This window comes from Artemia franciscana, chromosome 14 (genome assembly GCF_032884065.1).
Source record: "Artemia franciscana chromosome 14, ASM3288406v1, whole genome shotgun sequence".
NCBI classification, from domain to species: domain Eukaryota; kingdom Metazoa; phylum Arthropoda; class Branchiopoda; order Anostraca; family Artemiidae; genus Artemia; species Artemia franciscana.
In genome coordinates, this window is record NC_088876.1 from 17,740,269 (window position 1) to 17,763,656 (window position 23,388).

Below are 23,388 nucleotides of genomic sequence, written 5' to 3' on the forward strand. Positions count from 1 at the left end.
CGAGGAAATACACGCCTTACATTTTGGACAAGTTTATCCAACAAAAAGCAGCTCGAAATGACCCCCCTTTCATTATAAACATACTTTTTTCAAAATCTTCTCTCCTCCGTCCTCCAAAAAGCTTTCTCTATGGTATTTTGCCATACGGACATACTTACAATTTCCCTAACATCCAGGTGCCAACTACTCTTCAAAGTCCCACCATTCATTTCTTCCCACTTAACCTAAATATATATACCCTATGTCCCACACCATAGTCATATTGAAAACGAAGAGAAGTGAAGAAGCGGGATAAGCATAGGCTATAGAGGGACAGCTTTGGGCTACATGCAAGGTACCAAAGCTGCCAAGTTGAAAGGGCAAAAGACTAACGTGGTAGATGAGATTTGCAGCTTGAAAAACACCGGGCTGATAAGCCTAATTAGACTGCTGATCTTTACAATCCAGGACCTAAGAGGCTTCAAAGATTCATAGTTCGGGGGATCGACTTTTGAAACTTTAAAGCCTACTAGTGCTTCAACCGGAGAGACCCATCTGTTTCAAATTCATTGCAAAAAGTCTCACAGATTTTAGTTATGTGCCCAATAGTTTTAGGCACATCCGTGTACTTTCGTATAGAAGTTAGGTAGGACTCAGAAGTAGCGTACTCTCTAGATAATCTTCTCCTTTGGCTCATGGTACTTGTCGATGACTTTCAAGCTGACTGAAGAAAGGGAAAAAGTCTTCCTATTTTTGAAAGCTGAAAAGTTGCAAAGGCTTGGTAGTGGGGTGCAGGGTTGGCAGTATGTTAAAGGAGTCACTGCTTCAATTTGGTTTTCCGATCCCACAAGTAGAAAACCCTCGCATTATTTAAGTTCAAACACGTTGCAAAATAGCCACCTTTCCTGCCAGAAGTTGAACGCAAAAAGGGGGGAAGATGGGGAAAGGTACAGGAGCCCATTATTGGCCTTTAATCATACAGATTGAATGTCGTTACACGTTGTTAGTTTAAACAAAGTGCTGCCCATCTACCTTTAAGCTAAAACAAAGTTGTTAGTGAGGGTGGACCAAGTACACCATAGACTCAGCTCGCTACACAGATTTAGGAATGAGCCCATTTTGGCAGCCAGAACTTGACTCGCTATTGCATTCACCAGAGATTCCACTTCACCAGAACTTCGTACTTTTTGCATCAAGCCAGTACTGTAACCATTTTCCGTAGTTTTTGCATCAAACTGGGGCTTGTTTGCAATCAGTCTCGGTCATGTTCTGACTTGGCTCGTTTTTGATCCAAATCTGTCCCCACCTTGGACATAGATCATTTCTGTGCACAATTGCCTATGTTTCTACTAAAAATTCAACTATTAATGAGAGGGGGGGTTGAGGATTCACTATTTGCCTTCAATAATACAGATTAAAAATTATCATACGTTGTCGGCTTAAAAAAAGGACTGCACTTTGCACTTCCATGATCACCGACTTGCATTTCTTGCATGATACTGGTTTTAGCTAAGTTCATCTAACCCACATTTTCTGCAAAATGGATCTATATAGGGTGGATCAATTACATAATTTGGGGCCCTTGCCCCTGGGTTTGCATACGACATGCCCCGTTTGGAGACATATTTTCACCTTTTGGCTAAACTGAATGAAATCCTAAAACTGATCTGATGTCACTAGGGTAACAGGGGTATTCAGGGGCGGATAAGGGCACGTATGAGGGCTGGTTTCATTCCGGTCGATTTTAAAATAAAAAAGGGCATTAAACCTTTAAATTTCGAACCCAAGGTGCCCACTTCTAAGTTTCTACGACAATCCGTACAGCTACCAGAGTTCAAAACTACCAGAGAAAACGGAATGATAATACATTGGAGACTAATTGCTCTTTACCTAGTCAACAACGCTAGAATGATGTATAGAAAATACGATTACTTGAAATCAGATGTGTTACCAGAACTCAGAATACTTCACAAGATCCTGTAATGTTTTCATTAAAATTATGTCCTTTCTAAAAGCGTCAAGTCAACGAATGGGTATAGAATGAAAAAGAAATACTTACATAGAACATGAAGGTGGCAATTCTATCTCCGAGCACTAGGAATTCTTGGTTCATATTCTTGAATTCAGCAGCAGATTTTCCTGTAATTAGGAAATCCGTGTGTGGGGAATAGTGCCCTCCAAGTCCGTAATTGGCAACCTGAAAACAAGGAGTTAATTTTTATAATTTAAGCATACTATTCAAAGAAAAAAATCGTGCAAGTCTTAAACAAATGTAAAAAAAAGGACTAATCTCAGCAAAAAGCTACCTAAGGCTCAAACATAGCACAAAGCTGCGTCAATTTCTGTGCTATATTCACATCAAAGGTCACCACTCCTTGAGTGAATTTTAAAGGATAGCAATCCATTTAGATTTTCCACATCATAGACAGCGCAATAGCGCTGCCTAAGTAAAGAGCGATGTGGGCACAATGTATTATTTATTTATTTATGTTTTGTGCAGACCACGGCACTTTCTATCGATGGAGTTGTCGTAGAAACTTCAAAAAGATCTCATTCGATTGAAAATTGAAGGATCTAGTGCATTTTTTAGTGTCAAAAGCGATCAAAGGGTAACTAGCCCCCCTCCCATGCCCATCACTTCTCCAAGAGATAGCCATTTTGTCCAACGTAATTGAAAGATCCGTAAAGTATATATTTGAGGCTTACAACCCCCCCCCCCGAAACCCTCGGGACAAGGATTGTTAGTTCTCTCCTGGGGGTATATAAGGTATATATATAGAAAGGGTGTTCGTAAAAACTTCAGAGGGGGCTAATTGGAAGGCTCATTAGAAGTTCCATTGCACTTTTTAAGATTCAGAGTGATAGGAGGGTGGATACCCCCCCCTACACCTCGTATTTTCCCGATATGCATTTGATAGAAATTTTGAAATGGCCAATTGTTGTCGTTGAAAATTCGAAAAAATCTCATTCGATTGGAAATTAAAAGGGCTCGTGCTCTTTGTAATAGTCAAAAGTGATTCGAGGGCAATTGACCCCCCTCCCAAACCTACCATTTCCCTAAACACATCCAATCAGAATTTTGAAATAACCATTTTGTTTAACGCATTTGATAGGTCCAGAAATTACGTCTTTAAGGATTACCCCCCCCCCCCCACACACAAACAACTTCAAAAGAACTCATTCGATTGGAAATTCCAAGAACTAGTGCTCGTTTTAATATTCAAAAGTGATCGAAGGGCAACTGACCCCCCTCCCAAGCCCATCATTTCTCCAAACATATCCAATCAAGATTTCGAGATAGCCACCGCAAGACAGCAGCTTCGAAATTTGTTCAACGTAGTTGGAAGGTCCAGAAATTATGTATTTGAGGGTGACAACAACCCCCCCCCAAAAAAAAGCCCTTAAGGAAAGGGTTGTAAGTTATGCCCTGGGGGTATAAAAGGTATATATAGAAATAGTGATCGTATAAGCTTTGGAGGGAGCTCATTGAATTACTAATCAGAAGTTTTAGTGCCCTCTTTGAGATTCAGAATGATCAGAGGGTGGATAATCCCCCCTCCTATACCTCGTATTTTCCCAAAATGAATCTTACAGAAAATTTTGAGCTCTTAAATTTTCTTTGAAAAACTTGTCATATGGAAAAAAAATTTTTTTAATTAATTTCTGTTCGTTTTTTATTGACATAGTCTTTATCGTGGAAAAAATAATATTGTGTATCTTTTCAGTTTTTCCTATATGAATACGTAGTATTGGTTGCTATTCTTATGTTGGAGAAACTTTTTCAACAATTTTTAATACTAAAACAAACAGTATAATTTCTAATTTAATTTTATGACTTCTGAAGTTCACCTTAAAAATAAAACTTAATATCATTCCCAAAAAATTCTATATATGCGCTTTGACAACCTGGGTACACTTACACTGTTTTTATTTATTTAAATTGTAAAAGCAGAAGTAGTAATAGCAGTATCCTCTATAGTTCTCGATATATTGCTGAGGTGTCTTGTTGGCGACCATAAACACAATGACTTTTGATTTATATTAAAACAACACTTAGTTTTAAGCATAATGGGCCAATTGCATAATTGGGGGGGGGGGGGTGACATCTCTAATATCTCTAAAGACATAATTGCTGGACATTGCTAGACCGTACCGTACGTTCAGCATATTATGGTGAACGAAATGGCTGTCTCAAAATTTTTACTGGATACCTTTGGAATATGAAAGGGCTTGAGAGAAGGGCTGCTTTCTCTCCAATCTCTTTGTTATTCTTAAAAAGGGCACCATACGCTTGCGCTGTAATTGGAGTACAAGGGGGGATTTGCACCTTCATGTCTAGCAAAAACATTTTGAACAAGGAAAAAAAGCGAAAGAATTTTTAAATGTATTTTTTTTCAGTAAAGTGAAAATTATGTTCTGGTCTTGATAAGGTGTGGGGGTTGTCAAAGACTAAATTTCCAGAACTTTCAACTAGGCTGAATAAAATGGCTATCTCAAAATTTTGATTAGGTGTGTTTTGGAAATTCAAGGACGTGGGGGGCTTGTTGTCCGACAATCACTTTTGATTAATAAAAAGGGCACCAGTCCTTTCAGTTTCTAATCGAATGAGCCTTTTTCAAAGTTTCGTAAAAAAAACACAAAAAAACGTCATCTCAACATTTCTATCAGATGCATTTCGGGAAAATATAACGTGTATGTGAGGGGGGTACCCATGTATATATATATATATATATATATATATATATATATATATATATATATATATATATATATATATATATATATATATATATATATATATATATATATATATGTATATATATATATATATATATATATATATATATATATATATATATATATATATATATATATATATATATATATATATATATATATATATATATATATATATATATATATATATATATATGAATATATATATGTATATGTATATATATATGTATATATATATATATATATATATATATATATATATAAATATATATATATATACATATATATATATATATATATATATATATACATATTTATATATATATATATATATACATATATATATATATATATATATATATATATATATATATATATATATATATATATATATATACCTTATATGACTCCAGGGCATAACTTACAACCCTTGCCCTGAGGGTTGAGGGATGGGGGTTGTCATCCTCAAAGACATAATCTCCGGACCAATAAATTACGTTGAACAAAATGGCTATCTCAAAATGTTGATTCGATGTATCTAGAGAAATGGTGGGCATGGGAGGGGGGTTAGCTACTCTCCAGTCACTTTAACTATTAAAAAGGGCACTAGTCCTTCAATTTCCAATAGAATGAGCTGTTTTCAAAGTTTCTCATACAACAAATGGCCATCTCAAAATTTCAAGCAAATGAATTTCGGGAAAATACGATTTGTGGGGGGGGGAGTATCCATCCTCCGATTAGTCTTATCTTAAAAATGGCATTAGAACTTCTGATTACCCATCCAATGATCCCCCTCCAAAATTTATACAATCACCCTTTCTATGCATACCTTATATGCCTCCAGGGCATAACTTACATCTCTTGTCCTGAGGATTGTGGGGAGGGGGGGGGGGAGTTCATCATCCTCAAAGGCATAATTTCAGCACCTTTCAATTATGTTAACCAAAATAGCTATCTCAAAAAAAAAAATGATTGGATGTTTTGGGAAATGATGGGTGTGGTAGGGGCTTTAGTTGCCCTCCAATCACTTTCACCAATTAAAAAAGAGCACTAACTATTTCAATTTCGAATTGAAGGAGCTTTTTTTCAGATTATCTACGAAAACAAATGTCCGTCTAAAGAATTCCATCAGATGAATTTTGGGAAAATACGAGGTGTAGGGGTGGGGGGTATCCACCTTCCGATATGTCCAATCGAATGAGCTCTTTTCGAAGTTTCTAAGACAACAAATGACCATCTCAAAATTTCTGTCATATTCATTTTGAGGCAATACTAGGTGTGGAAGGGGGAGGGGTATCCAGCCTTTGATCAATCTGAATCTCAAAGAGGGCACTAAAACTTCTGATTAGCAATCCCATGAGCCCCCTCCGAAGTTAAGACGATCACCCTTTCTGTATATACCTTATATGCCCGCATGTTATAACTTACAACCCTTGCCGTGAGGGCTGTGGGGGAAGGGTCTCAAAGACATATTACCCGGACTTTTCAATTACATTGAACAAAATGGCCATCTCAAAATTTTGATTAGATGTTTTTGGAGAAATTGTGGGCTTATGAGGGGGGTTAGTTGCCCTCCAATCTCTTTTAACTACTAAATAAGGCCAGTAGCCCTTTCAATTTCCAATCGAATAAGCTTTTTCGAAGTTTCTAAGACAACAAAATATCATATAATAATTTCTATCAGATGTATTTCGGGAAAATACGAGGTGTGTGTGAAACCCTGAAACTTAAAAGGGACACTAGAACTTCTGATTCAAAAGACCAGAACACAATTTGCGCTTTATTGAAAACAAAATACGTTTGAAATGTTTTCACCTTTCTTAATTTAATAAATAAAAAATTATCAAACCTTAAGGAACAAATGTCAGTATATGTGAATTAAAGTGACAATCCACGGTCATTTGTTTTGTTGTCATTTTTTGTCAGAAAAGTACTAATTATGTTCTGGTCTTGAGAACGCATAGGGGTTATCAGACCTACTCATGTTAATTGCTAACACTATTAAAATTAATAATAGCAGCTCAATGCAGCACCAGGCCACCTAAGGCCAACAAAGATGCGCACATTCCTCCTCCATCTCAAACTACTCAAAGGTTCCCTCTTTAAACCAAAAATTCAAAAATTTGAGACACGATTCAGCAACCATAAACAGAAAACGGTTTGCACTACTACTAATAATAATAACAGCTCAATACAGCAAAACATGGCACATGAGACCAACACAGCTATGTACACTCTTTCTCCAACCTCGTCTAATCAAAGCACCCTCCCAAGAATCTATAAATTTCTTGAGATCCTTTCTTACGACCTCTTCCCACCCATTCTTGGATGACCTACTTTTCGTTTGGTCATAGATGAATGACCGAAAAGGACGACCTTCTGTAATCTTTCAACCTTCGCCGGCAGAACATGTCATAGCCATCTCAACCTTGTTCTCGTTACAGCACTTAGAAAGTGGGATTGAACCAAATTTTTGGTAAAACTTACTGTTTGAAATACGATCAGTAAAACCGGAGCCCAAAACTGTCCATAGGCAATTCCTCTGGAAATCATCTGACGAATTCTCCTCCGTCTTCCAAAGTGCTAGAGTTTTAGAGCTATACTTGACTACTATCGTCACTGTAGCTTTCAATATACTATTCTTGACTCACAAAGTTATCGTCATATTCTTTCGAAGTTTTTTCAGCTGTAGAAAAACACCCAAGCCCTTGGCTATTCTATTTTTTACATCTTTACTAAATCCGTCATCTTTGCTAATAATGACACCCATGTAAGAGAAGTTCGTCACCCACCATCACCTGTTCACTTTCATTTATTCCCAGTCTAAGCGACTTAGTCTTGTTAACATTAATTTTCAAACCTATTCTTGCATTCTGAACTTTCAAAACCGCCCAAAAAACCAATAATTTTTTCAACATTTTCATCTGGGACAATCAAATCATCTGCATCGGTTTCAGCCTATGAGACTCTTATCATTTCTTTTGATTCCCAGCTCTCCGGAAGCCTTTGTCATACTCCTTAGGAAAATTCCATCAAAACGGACTATACCATGTTAATATTATTTTATTGAGGAAATAAATAAGAGTAAATGGTATTTTCATATTTCTGCCGCGAAATGATGCTGTAGTGAAGCATTTAATGAGAAACCAACCTAGATATAAATCTAAAAATCCTGTTTAAAACTATAATAAGTATTGTTTGAAAAAAGAGGATTCCAGATGTCTAATACCTGGATTGTCTGAACAATATAGAAAACAACGGTAAAGAGCCTTAAAATTAAAATTTCAGGGTGAGAACAAGGATCTGAAGTACCCCCTAATTTACTGCTTACGAACTTGCCACTAAATCAATAATACTCTAAACCTCTAAAGTCCAAGCCCATAAAATATTGCTTCCAAATACTTCTTGGCAATTATATATGGTAACAACCCAAGATTAATAGCTCCTAGTCAGAAACCATTAGAGTTTATTTGTCGGGGAGGAGATGATTATAGTTCAATCTTTTCTGGTGCCTTTCAGTTTGCTCGACGTTAAACTTTCCTTGGGAACAGACGTGCTTGAAGCAGTTTAATCTTTCTTTTTTATTTCATTGGAATTCTTTTTTTTTAATAGGGGACAATCTTTATTTAATAATCTTTGTATTTGCTTAATTTCTTCGTAAACAAAGAAAAACTTGTTTTCTGCTCGACTTACATAAAACAGTAACGATACTCAACCTGAAATTTCTCAGAATCCCCTATCCGACTGTCAGTTCTCAAGCCAGTAATTCTGGAGATCCTTGTTGCGAGCTTTAACATAAGTAAGTGATCATTTTCATCAGTCCAAGAAACTTTGGAGGTTCTCTGATTACTCACATTTCCGTCTTCTTTATTCGACCCACTCTGTACTCTCGCTCTGTTCAACTAAAATGGAGTCAAATTAGTTTGCTATTATACAATCCATTACTTATCAACCAGAGGAATCTTTAAGACTAATTACATATTTCAATTTTCAAGAGATCCTTGCAAAATATAAATAATAATAACGAGAAGGGACAAATCTATTTTCTCTGCTCCTCACGAAAGAGTATATGCAAAGCCTTTTTTTCTCTTTTACACCTCCTGTATAACAATATTGAAGTTAATACTATATTCCAAAGCTTTTATGTTATCTACAAAAAAAATTACATATGAAATCCTTAAATTTGAATTTGCTACTGAAAATCGATTAATTAAAGAACGGACTAGAATAACACAAGACTTCAAGTTATCAAGTGCCACTACGAGAGGTTTATAACAATAGAGAATAAATTTCACCATCTTCTCTCTAAAAACAGATCCCCAGATCGACAAAAGCATACTGACAAGCATACTCAGCCCCTGGTAAGCTTAATTTACAATTTGACATTACCCAGATATGAATAGAAAGTTACCTACTAGTGACTGTAAACCCGCATAAATAGCAAACGTATTTAACTAATTCATGATTCTGCTCCATCATTGGTTTGGTTTTCATGCATGCGGTAATATTATGCACTTTATATAAGGCAAATACAATTAACCCAAAATGGGTTTGTTTTCTGTGGGCTGGACTCTTTTCCCTTCTTTCCACAGATCTCTCTTATAATCTCGTTTTTCTAATCGTTTATCCGTCATTAGTAACAATTTTAACCAGTAACTTCAACTTTTGCTTCAACAGTTTTTTAACTAAATATATGCTAAAATAGTGCAAAAGTTAAAAACCAAAGTTGAACGTGATGAAAACCTACTTTTTTGTTGTAATTTAATCGAGCTGTCTTCAAATCCTTTGATTTACAGAAATAACTTTTTTTAATTGAGAAATGTTGCTTTGATTCATTAGGATTTGATTTGCGTGCTTTACAGAAAATGTGCTTTACAGAAATGTGTTGTACTTTAGATATTCAAATAACCTGCGAAAGGAATACAAATTCAAGTTATCAAAACCACCAGAAGAGCAGGCATGGCTGCTGCAGCAGGGTTGGGCGACAAGCTTGCTACTTGTCCCTGTAAAAAAGACCAAGCAACTGAAACGTTGATTTGACACCATATATACCAGGAATTGTTCAGGATCCTCCTTTTTTTATGAGAAGAGGGAATATGCTTAGGGCTGTTAATTGCCGATTGTTATATCTAAAAGTCGAAATTAACTATCGATTTCATGCATATTTGTATTGATTTAAAAATGATAAGAAACCGAATAAAAACATATCAATTTAAAAAATACACTTATTGTCAAGTCCATATTTATATTTATTTGTTTTGTAAGGTCGTAGAAAAAATTAACTTTAAGAGAAGAGACGACTTAGGGGTAGCAGCAGCCCTTTTAATTTCTTTATTTATGTTTGACTCGCAAATTCATATTAATTTTGACTGTTTTCAAAATCCAAACTACATTCTGTCTTTTTTTTAGTTTGACTTTTCACTAGAGGCAATTTCTGCAAGTTTAAAGTTTTGAAATAGCTCTATACTTCTCAAACTTACTTCCTCTGGTTTTTCGAATTTAATTTCTGTTGCTCTTTTATTGGCCTGGCTTTATTCTGTATTACTGAACAAATAATTGAAATGGATTCAGATGGAAAATCGTAATAATTGTACCAGCACTATCCGCGCATTCCATGTCGCCTCCTTTAGCCCCACTAGCTTCATCATCATCTAATCGGCTGTCATATCCACCATTTGCAACTCTATGTCCCTCATCTATTCCTGATTGAATAGTAGCTGAAATCAATGTTCAAGCACTATCCCCATATTTAAAAGCCTCTTCCTCAGCACCATTGAGCACAATTACACAGACTTAATAAAAAGCAATATATATCCTATTTTTCAGCGTCATTATACTTATACATTATACAGATGGTCGTAGAAACCGGAGGATTCGATCACTTCTTCAACATCTCACCTAACCTACACCCGCAATACCAGATGGCGGAAGGAACATATTTTATGACATTCTTTGTAATCAGAAGTGTCAAACGCTCCAAAAATGTGCCTCTGTGATGACACAATATATATAGCTTTCGAAGCAAGGGTTGAGAAAATTCAAATTTTCAAATAGTACAGCTCTTTTATAGACACATTTTAAAGAAATATGGACATTTTACACCTTGCTGAAATCAGATTCACATAGGAATTTTCAATCTGCGTTAGAGAAGGGCTTAAAGTAAGGTTCTGCCTCGCGCAGATCCGTGCTATGACAAATTTTGGTCAAAAGTACCCACGCTTTGTCCAACTCCCTCCAGCTCCGTTGGTCAACATAGTGTAAACTGCCTCCAGCCCACTTTGATAAGCTCTAATTGCATGCCACCTCCAGCTCCTTTTGATCAACAGCACGCACTCTCCGTCCCCAACTCCCTTTGTTATGCAAGATGTCTCCAATCCCGTTCGGTCGACTGTGCTCACGCTTTATTTACAAACTACTTTACTTAGCACCATACAAGTTTTATTTCCGACCCGTTTTTATCAGCAGTAAGTACGCTCCGTCTCCGACACCTTCGGTAAATAGTGCATATGCCCCGTTTCCAACCAGCTTTGGTCAACAGTTTTTATACTACGTCTTCTCCCCCTGGAGTCCGATTCCCACCAACGACCCCCCCCCCTTTTTTTTACGTGTAAACACATCTTAATTGCTTAGAATCATTACAAATTGTTATTAATCACTGATTTAAGAAATTTCAGAGTAGGATTGCAGTGGGGCTCAAAGTAAAGTCGTTGGGCCCGTGCCATCCCCAGACGGCCAGCTGTGATAGGGTTTCATTTAGGCTTTGTTGAAAACAAAACAAGTAAATGCTATTATTCGTCGTTTTGTTTTTTCATTTTAACACCAGACGAAATCCAAAAATCACAGATATTTTAACCTCTTACTTCATTTTTCAGCTTGCGAGATCCAATCTCATAGGAAATTAAATTAAAAAGACAAGTTTTTTAAAGTAAGGAGTGACATTAAAACTTAAAACGAAAAGAAATTATTCCGTATATGAAAGGCGATGTCCCCTCCTCATTGCTTCATTTTTCAGCTTGCGAGACCCGATTTCATAGGAAATTACCCTTTTATACCCAAAAATATTGGAAAATGGAACTTCAACGGTCTTATCCTAATCTGCGCGCAGAGGGGGAAAATGGGACATCCGGTTAATCAAAACTTAAGTTTGACTTTATTTTGAAGATCAGATTTTACCCCTTTTTATCCCTCTGGAGATGTTTTTGGGGCCTTTCCTGAAGGGAAAATCTGGGTGAATTTTTAAATGTTTTAAAATTGATTCTTATGAACATTCCAGTGTAAGAAGCATTTTAGTTGTAAGGTTATACCACTTTTGTCCTTCACTAATAGCGAAATTCTTCATTTTGCGATTAAATCTATTACCACTGTAAGAGAAAATAGATATTAAAAACATAGTTGTTGGTTTTTAAGATAGATATATATATATATATATATATATATATATATATATATATATATATATATATATATATATATATATATATATATATATATATATATATATATATATATATATATATATATATATATAAAAATAAGTTGTCTGTGTGTGGATCTGTGGATGGATCAGGTGACGTCATGTTTGTTCGCATATGACGTCTGAATTATTTCACACTAATACAAAAGAAGAAAAAAACTAAAAAAGGTAAAAACTACAAAAAAAACTAAAAAGAAAAAAAAACTAAAAAAGCTAAAAAACTAAAAAAAACTAAAAAAAGGTAAAAATCTAATAACTAAAAAAAACTGAAAAAAATAAAAAAAGGCAAAAACTACAAAAAAAATAAACTGCAAAAAAAACTAAAAAGAAAAAAAACTAAAAAAGCTAAAAAACTAAAAAAAACTAAAAAAAGGTAAAAAACTAAAAACTAAAAAAAAACTGAAAAAAATAAAAAAAAGGCAAAAACTAAAAAAAAACTAAAAACTAATAAAAAAACTAAAAAAGCTAAAAAACTAAAAAAACTAAAAAAAGGTAAAAAACAAAAAAAAACTAAAAACTAAAAAAGAAAAAACTAAAAAAAAGGAAAAAACTGAAAAATAAGAGAAAAAGAAAACTAAAAAAATATTAATAAATATAAAAAATATAAATATAAATATAATATAAATTAGCAATCAACAAAGCACCGAGACACAAATGACGACCGGGACACAGGGAGTATAAATGACGACCAGGACATAAGTAAAAAAAAACTAAAAAAACTAAAAAAATGGTAAAAACTACAAAAAAACTAAAAACTAATAAAAAAACTAAAAAATCTAAAAATCTAAATAAACTAAAAAAGAAAAAAAAGAAAAAAGGAGAAAAATAAAGGAGAAAAACAAAACTAAAAAACGAATGTACATACAGACCGGGACACCGGGATACAAATGACGACCGGGACACAGGGAATATAAATGACGACCGGGACACAGGGACATAACTACAAAGGGGACGCCGGGGTGCACAGGGGGATATATAAATGACGATGGCGACTCAGGGAATGGTCGATTAGCAATCACCATCAACAAAGCTCAAGGGCAATCATTAGAATCATGAGGTATAGATCTGAATACGGATTGTTTTCCCATGGACCATTATATGTTGCATGTTCAAGAGTCGGTAAACCTGACAATCTATTTATATGCACAGACAATGGGACAGCAAAGAATGTTGTATATTCGCAAGTTTTACGTAGTTAAAAACATATATATATATATATATATATATATATATATATATATATATATATATATATATATATAACGACTTACGCGCGCGGGGGGGCTTGGGGGGGCGCGAAGCGCCCCCACCAACTAGGTGTTGGGGTGGCGCGAAGCGCCACCCCAACAGCTAGTATATATATATATATTGTTATAGATACAGATATTGAATTTTAAAATGGAAAACATTTACCTTAGGTTTGGCAATGCTTTTAATGATGGCTATTTCATTTTCAGTCAGTATGCCATGGAATGTATATAGGTTAAGAACACCACTATTTTCTTCCACCTTTACAGGCATCAGAAAGAAGTAAGGGTTTTTTCTTGTGTCTAACCAACATTTGAGCTTTGCTTGTTCCTGTTCACTCTGAAATTAGAGAAACATTAACGAAAATTAAATTGCTCGACCATCCTGAGCCTATTTATGGAAGTTGACAAGGCCATTTATAGTACCTTCCGGAAAAGCTGTTCAGGCCCTTTTTCTCTTAGATAATTTTTAAAACTTGTAAAGTTTCCCATTATCTAGAAAATTTGGCAGGAGGGAGTTCAAGCCTCATAACCAGCCCCCCCCCCCTCTTGGGCGAGGCCTTGACATTTGGTAATTATGCTGCAAGGACATCAGCAGAACATGGTGGAATCAATATAAAGCCTATAAACAGAAATTTGTTATTAAAGAAAATCATATTTATATTTTTCCACAATGACTGAGAATTTAACTTGTTAAAAAATGTAAGCGTTTGCTTAATCTTAAGTATATTAGATAATATTAAAGGTAAACCAAATAACATGATCATTGGGTTCTGAAGCTTATTTTTAAAATCTGTTCTTTTTTACTTTATTAAATTTTAATTGCAGAACATACTAACTTGTATATGGATTACTAAGCGTTATCATTTTCAAAGAAATCTAGTCCTTTAGTTCCGTGTAAAATGATTTGGAACACATCTCCTTTGATAGGTCATGGATTTCATTCTTTTGAGACTTTAATAAAATACTTATAAATTCTCTGGGCTTCCATCTTGCCATCTCTATGCAGTGGCGCAAACCCAAGAAACTTAGGAAGGGGGAGGGATGACGTAGAAGAAATTTTGAACATCTAAAAGGGGAGTATGTGTGGTTATTTCAGTTTTTTTAATGAAAATATTAAAAGGGCGTTCAGAAAAAATATAAAAAAGAATATTTCAAAATCTAAGGGGCAGGCGAAAAACTCTAGTGGGAAGGGTAAAAAATACAGGGACAGCGGACAAAAATATGGGGAGAGGGACAAAAATATAGAGGGCTTAGTCCCCTCCCCGTATCTCTACCCAGTCGATGCCACTGCCTTTATAGTGTTCAATATGTAAAATTTGTGTTTTGTGCCTCTTTTCCTGGCTTTTTATTTATTAAGCATCTTTAATCTTTTTATATTTGTACTTGACATATTACCTGTTATTTTACAAGGCTGTTTGTAGTATTTTACAAGGCTTCTATGTGTCCTTGAAAGGGGTGATGATTTAACTACTTTGTTTTATCTATATATATAAAAATAAGTTGTCTGTGGATCTGTGGATCTGTGGATCAGGTGACGTCATGTTTCGGCTGACGTCATGAAATTAGTTACCGTCATTTTTGCTTTGAAGGTGACGTCATTCAAGTTATATAAGACATATGTTCGCGTAGAAATCTATTAATGTTTAAGTTTACAATGACTGATGAAGATGCTCAAAGAGTCTATGCCAAAAAACTTGCTGCTGATAGAGAAAGTCAGAAAAGAAAGCGTGCCGAGGAACTACCAGAGCAACGCGAAAGCAGACTTGCTGCTAAAAGAGAAAGTGAAAAAAGAAGGCGTGCCGAGGAATCAAAAGACCAGCAGGGAAACAGGCTTGAGGCTGATAGAGAAAGAAAGAACAGAAAGCATGCCGAGGAACTACCAGAGCAACGCAGAAGCAGACTTGCTGCTAAAAGAGAAAGTGAAAAAAGAAGGCGTGCCGAGGAATCAAAAGACCAGCAGGGAAACAGGCTTGAGGCTGATAGAGAAAGAAAGAACAGAAAGCATGCCGAGGAACTACCAGAGCAACGCAGAAGCAGACTTGCTGCTAAAAGAGAAAGTGAAAAAAGAAGGCGTGCCGAGGAATCAAAAGACCAGCAGGGAAACAGGCTTGCTGCTGATAGAGAAAGAAAGAACAGAAAGCATGCCGAGGAACTACCAGAGCAACGCAGAAGCAGACTTGCTGCTAAAAGAGAAAGTGAAAAAAGAAGGCGTGCCGAGGAATCAAAAGACCAGCATGGAAACAGGCTTGCTGCTGATAGAGAAAGTAAGAAAAGAAAGCGTGCCGAGGAATCAGAGCAATCTGAAAGTTATCGCCTGGCATTCAGGTACAACCCAGTCGATGATTATAGCTTGAGTAGATGTGTTCAAATCGGGACAATGTCTAAAATTTGTCCCTATTGCAAGGCCTTGAAATTCAATGGTGAAACAATGGGAATGTGTTGCACCTCAGGAAAAGTTAAATTTCCTCTATTGGCTGCACCACCAGAGCCATTGAAGACTTTCCTTACTGGAACTACGTCAGAATCTAAGCGTTTTTTGTCAAAAATCAGACAATACAACTCATGTTTCCAAATGACGTCGTTTGGAGCCCAAATCGAAAATCCAGATCAATTTATGTCTACTTTCAAAGTAAAAGGGCAAATTTATCATAAAGCAGGGTCCCTTCTACCATTCTCAGGCGAGAATCATAAATTTTTACAATTGTACTTCATCAGTGATAGAAATTCTGAATTGAATGCACGTTGCGAAATTTCTCCCAACGTTGAAAGGACAATCGTTTCCCAATTGCAACATCTTTTCCACGAAAATAATAATTTAGTGCGTCTGTTCAAAACAGCCATCGATTTGATGCCTACTGATACTCATAAAATTGTTATTTCCGCTGACAAAACGCCTCCTGGCCAACATGTGCGTAGATACAATGCTCCGACTATCGACGAAGTGGCAATCGTTATGGTCGGTGATCAGTTTTTACCTCGAGATATTATTCTACATAAGCGAAACGCTCAGTTGTTAAGAATTGCTGAAACTCATCGATGCTACGATGCCCTACAATATCCTATCATTTTTTGGGATGGAGTCGACGGCTATCACTTTAATATTAAATTGATGAATCCAGCCACTAACAAAGAAATGAATAAGAAATGCAGTGCAATACATTATTATTCCTATAGACTAATGATTCGGCAGGATGAAGAAAATTATATTTTAAAATGCCGTGAATTGTTTCACCAATTTGTCGTGGATATGTATGCTAAAATTGAATCAGAACGTTTGCTATATATCCGCCTGAATCAGACCAAGCTCCGCTCTGAACAATACATTCATTTGCGAGATGCAGTTATAAATGACGGTAATACCACAAACGTTGGAAGATTAACAATTTTACCTTCGTCATATGCTGGCAGTCCCCGTCATATGCATGAATGAAATTGATGATGTGATTTCCGCTGAAATACCTGATAAAAATGTCGATAAGGGGTTACATGATATTATTGTAAAAAATATGATACATGGACCTTGCGGTGCACTGAACGAAAATTCACCATGCATGGCCAAAGGAAGGTGCACAAAGCAATATCCTCGACTTTTAGTACCCAAAACAATTACTGGCAATGATGGTTACCCACAATATAGAAGAAGATCTACTGAAGATGGCGGTAAAACAGCAATAATAAAGAAGCGTAACGGTACCACCATCGAAGTAGATAACCAGTGGGTTGTTCCATATTCCCCATTATTATCAAAAACATTTAATGCACACATAAACGTTGAATACTGTAACTCCGTAAAGGCAATCAAATACATATGTAAATACGTCAACAAAGGCAGTGACATGGCAGTTTTTGGCTTGCAGTCCGAAATCAAAGATTTCGATGAAATCGTAGAATATCAGGCTGGAAGATACATAAGCAGTAATGAAGCTGTTTGGCGAATTCTTTCATTTCCGATACATGAACGTAGTCCAGCTGTTGTTCACTTAGCGGTACATTTACAGAATGGTCAACGTGTTTATTTCACGGAAACCAACGTGCAACAAAGAGTCCTGAATCCACCGGATACAACATTAACAGCTTTTTTTTCGCTTTGCAAAAATGATTCTTTTGCAAAAAAACTGCTGTATACTGAAGTGCCTTCGTATTACACGTGGAATACTAAAAATAAAGTATTTGAACGTCGAAAACAGGGTAAGTCAGTCGACGGCCAACCTACCATCTTCAAAGATACCACGATAGGAAGACTCTACACCGTTCACCCCAATCAACATGAATGCTTCTTTCTACGCCTGCTTTTGGTGAATGTACCCGGTCCGACATCCTTTGAGTATTTGAGGACTGTAAATGGTACTATACATGACACTTACCGTAGTACATGCCAAGCTCTGAATTTATTGGAGAATGACCAACACTGGGATAACTGCATCAATGACGCGTGCGAAACGTCAACCCCAAGTCAAATTCGTGCATTGTTTGGCATCATTTTAACAACTTGCTCTCCATCAGCTCCTACAGATTTATGGTAAAAATATAAGTCAAAAATGTCCGAAGATATACTTCATCGAAAACAGTTAGAGACGTCAGACATGACTTTTGATTTTACATCAGAAATTTATAACTACACTTTAGTTGTTATAGAAGATTTGTGCATAAGTATGGCAAACAAACCTCTTCAGGATTTGGGAATGCCTTCACCTAACCGTATCGCTGCTGTTTCGACATGTGTAGAATTGGATCGTGAACAAAGTTACAGTACGAGTGATCTATTGTCGTATGTACAAAATAACATTTCCAAGTTAACGTCGGAACAAAAAGACATTTATGATACGATAATGCATTGTGTCGATAACAACGTTGGAGAAATTTACGCAGTTAATTTGTATTTCGGAACCAAATGAAGCGGTTAATTATCCATCTGAATTTTTAAATTCCATAGATCCTTCAGGGTGTCCACCACACCTGCTACAACTAAAAATAGGCGTACCAATAATACTTTTAAGATATATCAACCCACCAAAGCTTTGCAATGGCACGCGACTTGCCGTAAAAAAAAAAACAATGGAAAACCTAATAGATGCCACAATCTTGACAGGGCCTTATGAGGGTGAGGCTGTTCTTATTCCTCGCATTCCCATGATTCCAACGGATCTGCTTTTTCAATTTAAAAGATTGCAATTCCCAATTCGATTAGCATTTGCAACCACCATCAACAAAGCTCAAGGGCAATCACTAGAAAAATGCGGTATAGATCTTAATACAGATTGCTTTACCAATGTACAATTGTATGTTGCATCTTTGAGGGTCGGTAAACCTGACAATCTATTTATACGCACAGACAATGGGACAGCGAAGACTGTTGTATATTCACAAGTTTTACGTAGTTAATTTGTATTGTATCTATCTATCTATCTATCTATATAAAAACGAGTTGTGTGTATGCATGTTTGTTTGTTTGTAAAAAGAGCGTTTGCATATGACGTCATTATTAGTACATACGGCTTTGTATATGGACAGACAATGGGAAAGCCAAGAATGTTGTATATTCGCAATTTTTACGTAGTTTGAAACACATATATAAATCTATCTATATTCACAGGTGGGACACAGGGACACAACTACAATGGCGCGTAACTAATATGGCACGTAACTAATATGGCGCGTAACGACTTACGCGCGCGGGGGGGCTTGGGGGGGGGGCGCGAAGCGCCCCACCAACTAGGTGTTGGGGTGGCGCGAAGCGCCACCCCAACAGCTAGTAAGAAATAAAAACAATATGAAATAAATTTATTGACTAAATAATTCAAAATACACTGAATGTTTACTCTCTTGCAAGAATCCTGAGTGGTGAATGTGGACCATACGTCTCATTTGCGTTACCTCCCGTCTCACTATTTTGTAACAGTGTAATTGCGCACAGCGAATATTTTAGAAACTGTACCGGACGACGTCCGAACAGTTGAACCAACTGTCCCTTGAAATTCTGATCTTTTTTTGTCATACTTTTATTATCTTACCCTTCAAGTTCTTTGTACTTTCCAATGAGGTTTCAGATTTTAAATAAAATGAATACTTGGCTTTTAATAGATATACTAATTTTGGCTATCAGTTTAACCATTTCTTGGTTATTAAGGGCCAAGAATAGACAGGCAAATTTACATGAAATGTAAATAAATCTATATATTCCTACTTTTCTCTTCAAATTCGTTGTAGTTTCCAATGGGGTTCAAAGCCTTAGATGGAATGAAAGTTTGGGTCATATTTGAATCATTACCTTCTCTCTTCCTTCCAAACTTCATTAAAATATTTTTTTCACTTAAACAATAACTGTTTTAACCTTTTAAATAATTCTAAGAAATGCAGTGAGGAGGTATTGAACACCAGCCGCCAACGTGGCACCCGAGCATTTATAGCTGAGCCACTGAATGCTACACATAAAACATTTACATAATGTGATTTAACATGTTGTATTTGTGGGCATGACAGATAATTATACTTATAATGTGCAGTAATTATAACACTAATTTACTAATTAAACAGTGATTATAAATGATCAGAGAAAACACAAAGAGACTGTTAAAACCACTTATAGGTAAAATGCTTTTTAATCTTTGTCTCATGCTTTCCTACATTTTTGAGCGGCTCATTCTCTCTTTCTATTTTTCCTATAGCCCCCTTCCTCCGTACGTACCTGTCCCAATTAACTGAAAGAAATCAAAATTACCATTAACTGTTCACCTCTACAAAGGGCTTTGAAATTTTCAAGTTCCTGGTAAGCAGTAAGATGTTTTCCAAGAGCAAAGCGTCTATTTAGGATCTTATCTTCACGTTGCAGCCTAGCAGTTTTTTTCGAAACGGGCAGAGGATGTAAATAATCAGACAGTATTCCATTTTTTAATTTTTGGTCATGCTGGAAAAAAAGACTAGTAATAAATTAGTTTATACCCAGTTAAATGAAGAGTTATTTTTGCTGATAAAAATTAGGCACTAAATTTGGCAGTTCCGATCAGATCATGTGGTCGTTTCGACCATTATTTAAATGCAGTACTTCACAAAAATTTTTAACGCTAGGAGCTAATAATAGTCTGATAGCATTCGCATACCGTAGAATATTGGTATCAAGATATCATTATGTACTTATTTATTTCAACCTTTCTTTTTCTTTTATTTGACATGCAAATCGTCAATCTCAGTGTTTAGCAGTTCTGACCAGATCATGTAGTAATTTCAATCATCATTTAAATTCAGTACCTCACAAACACTTTTAACCCCAGAAGCTATTAATTGTCTGATAACATAAGCAAACTGTAGAATATTGGTATTAAAGAAATTATTAGGTACTCATTTTTATGGCACTTGGTATTAACCAAGTGACATATAGCGATCGCAAATTCTGTCGGTCTGTCTGTCGCGGTTTTGCTACTTTAGGCACTTCCAGGTAAGCTAGGACGATGAAATTTGGCAGGCGTATCAGGAACCAGATCAAATTAAATTAAAGATTGTCGTTTTTCTGATTCGACCATCTGGGGGGAGTAGGGAGAGGTTAAATCGGAAAAATTAGAAAAAAGGGGGTATTTTTAACTTACGAACGGGTGATCGGATTAATGAAATTTTATGTTCAGAAGGATATCGTGTCTCAGAGCTCTTATTTTAAATCCCGACCAGATCAGACATTGGGGGGAGTTGGGGCGAGGAAACCTAAAATCTTGGAAAACGCTTAGAGTGGAGGGATCGGGATGAAACTTGGTGGGAGAAATATGCGCAAGTCCTAGATACGTGAGTGACATAACCGGAACGGATCCGCACTCTTTGGGGGAGTTGGGGGGAGGGTTAATTCTGAAAAATTAAAAAATGAGATATTCTTAACTTATGAAGGAGTTATCGGATCTTATCGAAATTTGATGTTTCGAAGGATATCGTGTCTCAGAGCTCTTATTTTAAATCACGACCGTATCTGGGGACATTGAGGGGAAGCCTAAAATCTTGAAAAACGCTTAGAGCCGAGGGATCAGGATGAAACTTGGTGGGAAAAATAATCACAAGTCTCAATAGTAATCGAACCCAGCTCAATAGTAATCGAAACTAAAAAAAATGGAATTTTGATACCAATAGTTACAAAAAAAATCGCATTTTAATGCTGATTTTAAATATATAAGTTTCATCAAGATCAGTTATACCCATCAAAAGTTACGAGCCTGAGAAAATTTGCCTCATTTTAGAAAATAGGGGGAAACACCCCCTAAAAGTCATACAATCTTAACGAAAATCACACCATTAGATTCAGCGTATCAGAGAACCTTATTGTAGAAGTTTCAAGCTCCTATCTACAAAAACGTGGAATTTCGCATTTTTTGCCAGAAGACAGATCACGGATGCGTATTTATTTGTTTGTTTGTTTTTTGTTTGTTTTTTTCCAGGGGTGATCGTATCGACTGAGTGGTCCTAGAATGTCACGAGAGGGCTCATTCTAACGAAAATTAAAAGTTCTAGTGCCCTTTTTAAGTGACCAAAAAATTGGAGGGCACCTAAGCCCCCTCCCACGCTCATTTTCCCCAAAAGTCACAGGATCAAAATTCTCAGATAGCCATTTTATTCACCATAGTCGAAAAACCTGATAACTATGTCTTTAGGGACGACTTACTCCTCCCCAGTCCCAGTGGGGGGTTGCAAGTTACAAACTTTGACCTGTGTTTACATATAGTAATGGTTACTGGGAAGTGTACAGGCGTTTTCAGGTTTTTTTTTTGGTTTAGGGGGAGAGTTGACGGGGGAGTTACGAGGGAGGATATTTTCATGGAGAAACTTCTCATGGGGGAGAAAATTTCAATGAAGGGGGCGCAGGATTTTCTAGCATTATTTGAAAAAGCAATGAAAAAATAAATATGAAAAGTTTTTTTCTACTGAAAGTAAGGAGCAGAATTAAAACTTAAACCGAACAAAAATTATTACGCATATGAGGGGTTTACCTCCTCGTTATACCTCACTCTTTACGCTAACGTATTTTTAGTAATTTCAACTATTTATTCTACGGCCTTTGTGATTCAGAGGTCATTCTTAAGGAATTGGGACAAAATCTAAGCTTTAGTGTAAAGAGAGAGGTATCGACGAGAGTTGAAACCCATCATATACGCAATAAAACCATACGAATATAGAAGGTCGTTACGTAAGTTAATTCGTAAGTTACGTATATTTTTTACCAATGAAAACGTTTGTAAAAAATTAAAAGTTCAGTAATCAAAAACTTGGAGGGCAACTAGGCCTCCTCCCTCGGTCCTTTTTTCTCAAAATCTTCCAATTAAAACTATGAAAAAGCCATTTAGCCCCAAAAATATGCAAATTTCGGTTTAATTATTTATGTGCGGGGAGCCAAGATCAAAACATGCATTAATTCAAAAACGTCCAGAAATTAAAGAAAAAAAACAAGTTTTTTTAAATGAAAGTAAGGAGCGAGACTAAAACTTAAAATGAACAGAAATTACTCCGTATATAAAAGGGGCTTTTCCTCCTCAACGCCCTCACTCTTTACGCTAAAGTTTTTTACTGTTTTAAAATGTAGAGTTAAGAGAAAGAGTCAAACTTTAGCGTAAAGAGCGGGGCGTTGAGGAGGAAAAGCCCCTTTCATATACGGAGTAATTTCTGTTCGTTTTAAGTTTTAATCTCGCTCCTTACTTTCATTTAAAAAAATTTGTTTTTTTTTTTTTTTTGTTTATTGACATAACCAGAATGGATCCACTCTCTTTGGGGGGGTTGGGGGGGGGGTGTTAATTCTGAAAAATTAGAAAAAATGAGGTATTTTTAACTTACGAAGGAGTAATCAGATCTTAATGAAATTTAATGTTTGGAAGGAAATCGTGCCTCAGAGCTCTTATTTTAAATCCCGGCCGGGTCCGGTGACATTGGGTGGAGTTGGGGGGAGCAACCTAAAATTTTGGAAACGCTTAGAGTGGAGGGATC

The 23,388-nt window shown here is 36.0% G+C and overlaps 1 protein-coding gene across 4 annotated transcripts in view; it reads right to left on the reverse strand.

Moving 5' to 3' along the window:
* Positions 1-23,388, reverse strand: part of LOC136035417 (prolyl 4-hydroxylase subunit alpha-1-like) — a 57,815-nt gene that overhangs the window by 5,079 nt on the left and 29,348 nt on the right. For 2 of the 4 annotated variants that reach the window (XM_065717213.1, XM_065717210.1), the window contains 4 exons: positions 20,159-20,344; positions 13,604-13,777; positions 8,433-8,618; positions 2,039-2,176 (listed from right to left, as the gene is read on the reverse strand). In XM_065717213.1, the coding sequence (XP_065573285.1) occupies positions 2,039-2,176; positions 8,433-8,618; positions 13,604-13,777; positions 20,159-20,344 (684 nt within the window). The remainder of the gene's footprint in view (positions 1-2,038; positions 2,177-8,432; positions 8,619-13,603; positions 13,778-20,158; positions 20,345-23,388) is intronic. The other 2 variants (XM_065717211.1, XM_065717212.1) reach the window with 2 other exon arrangements.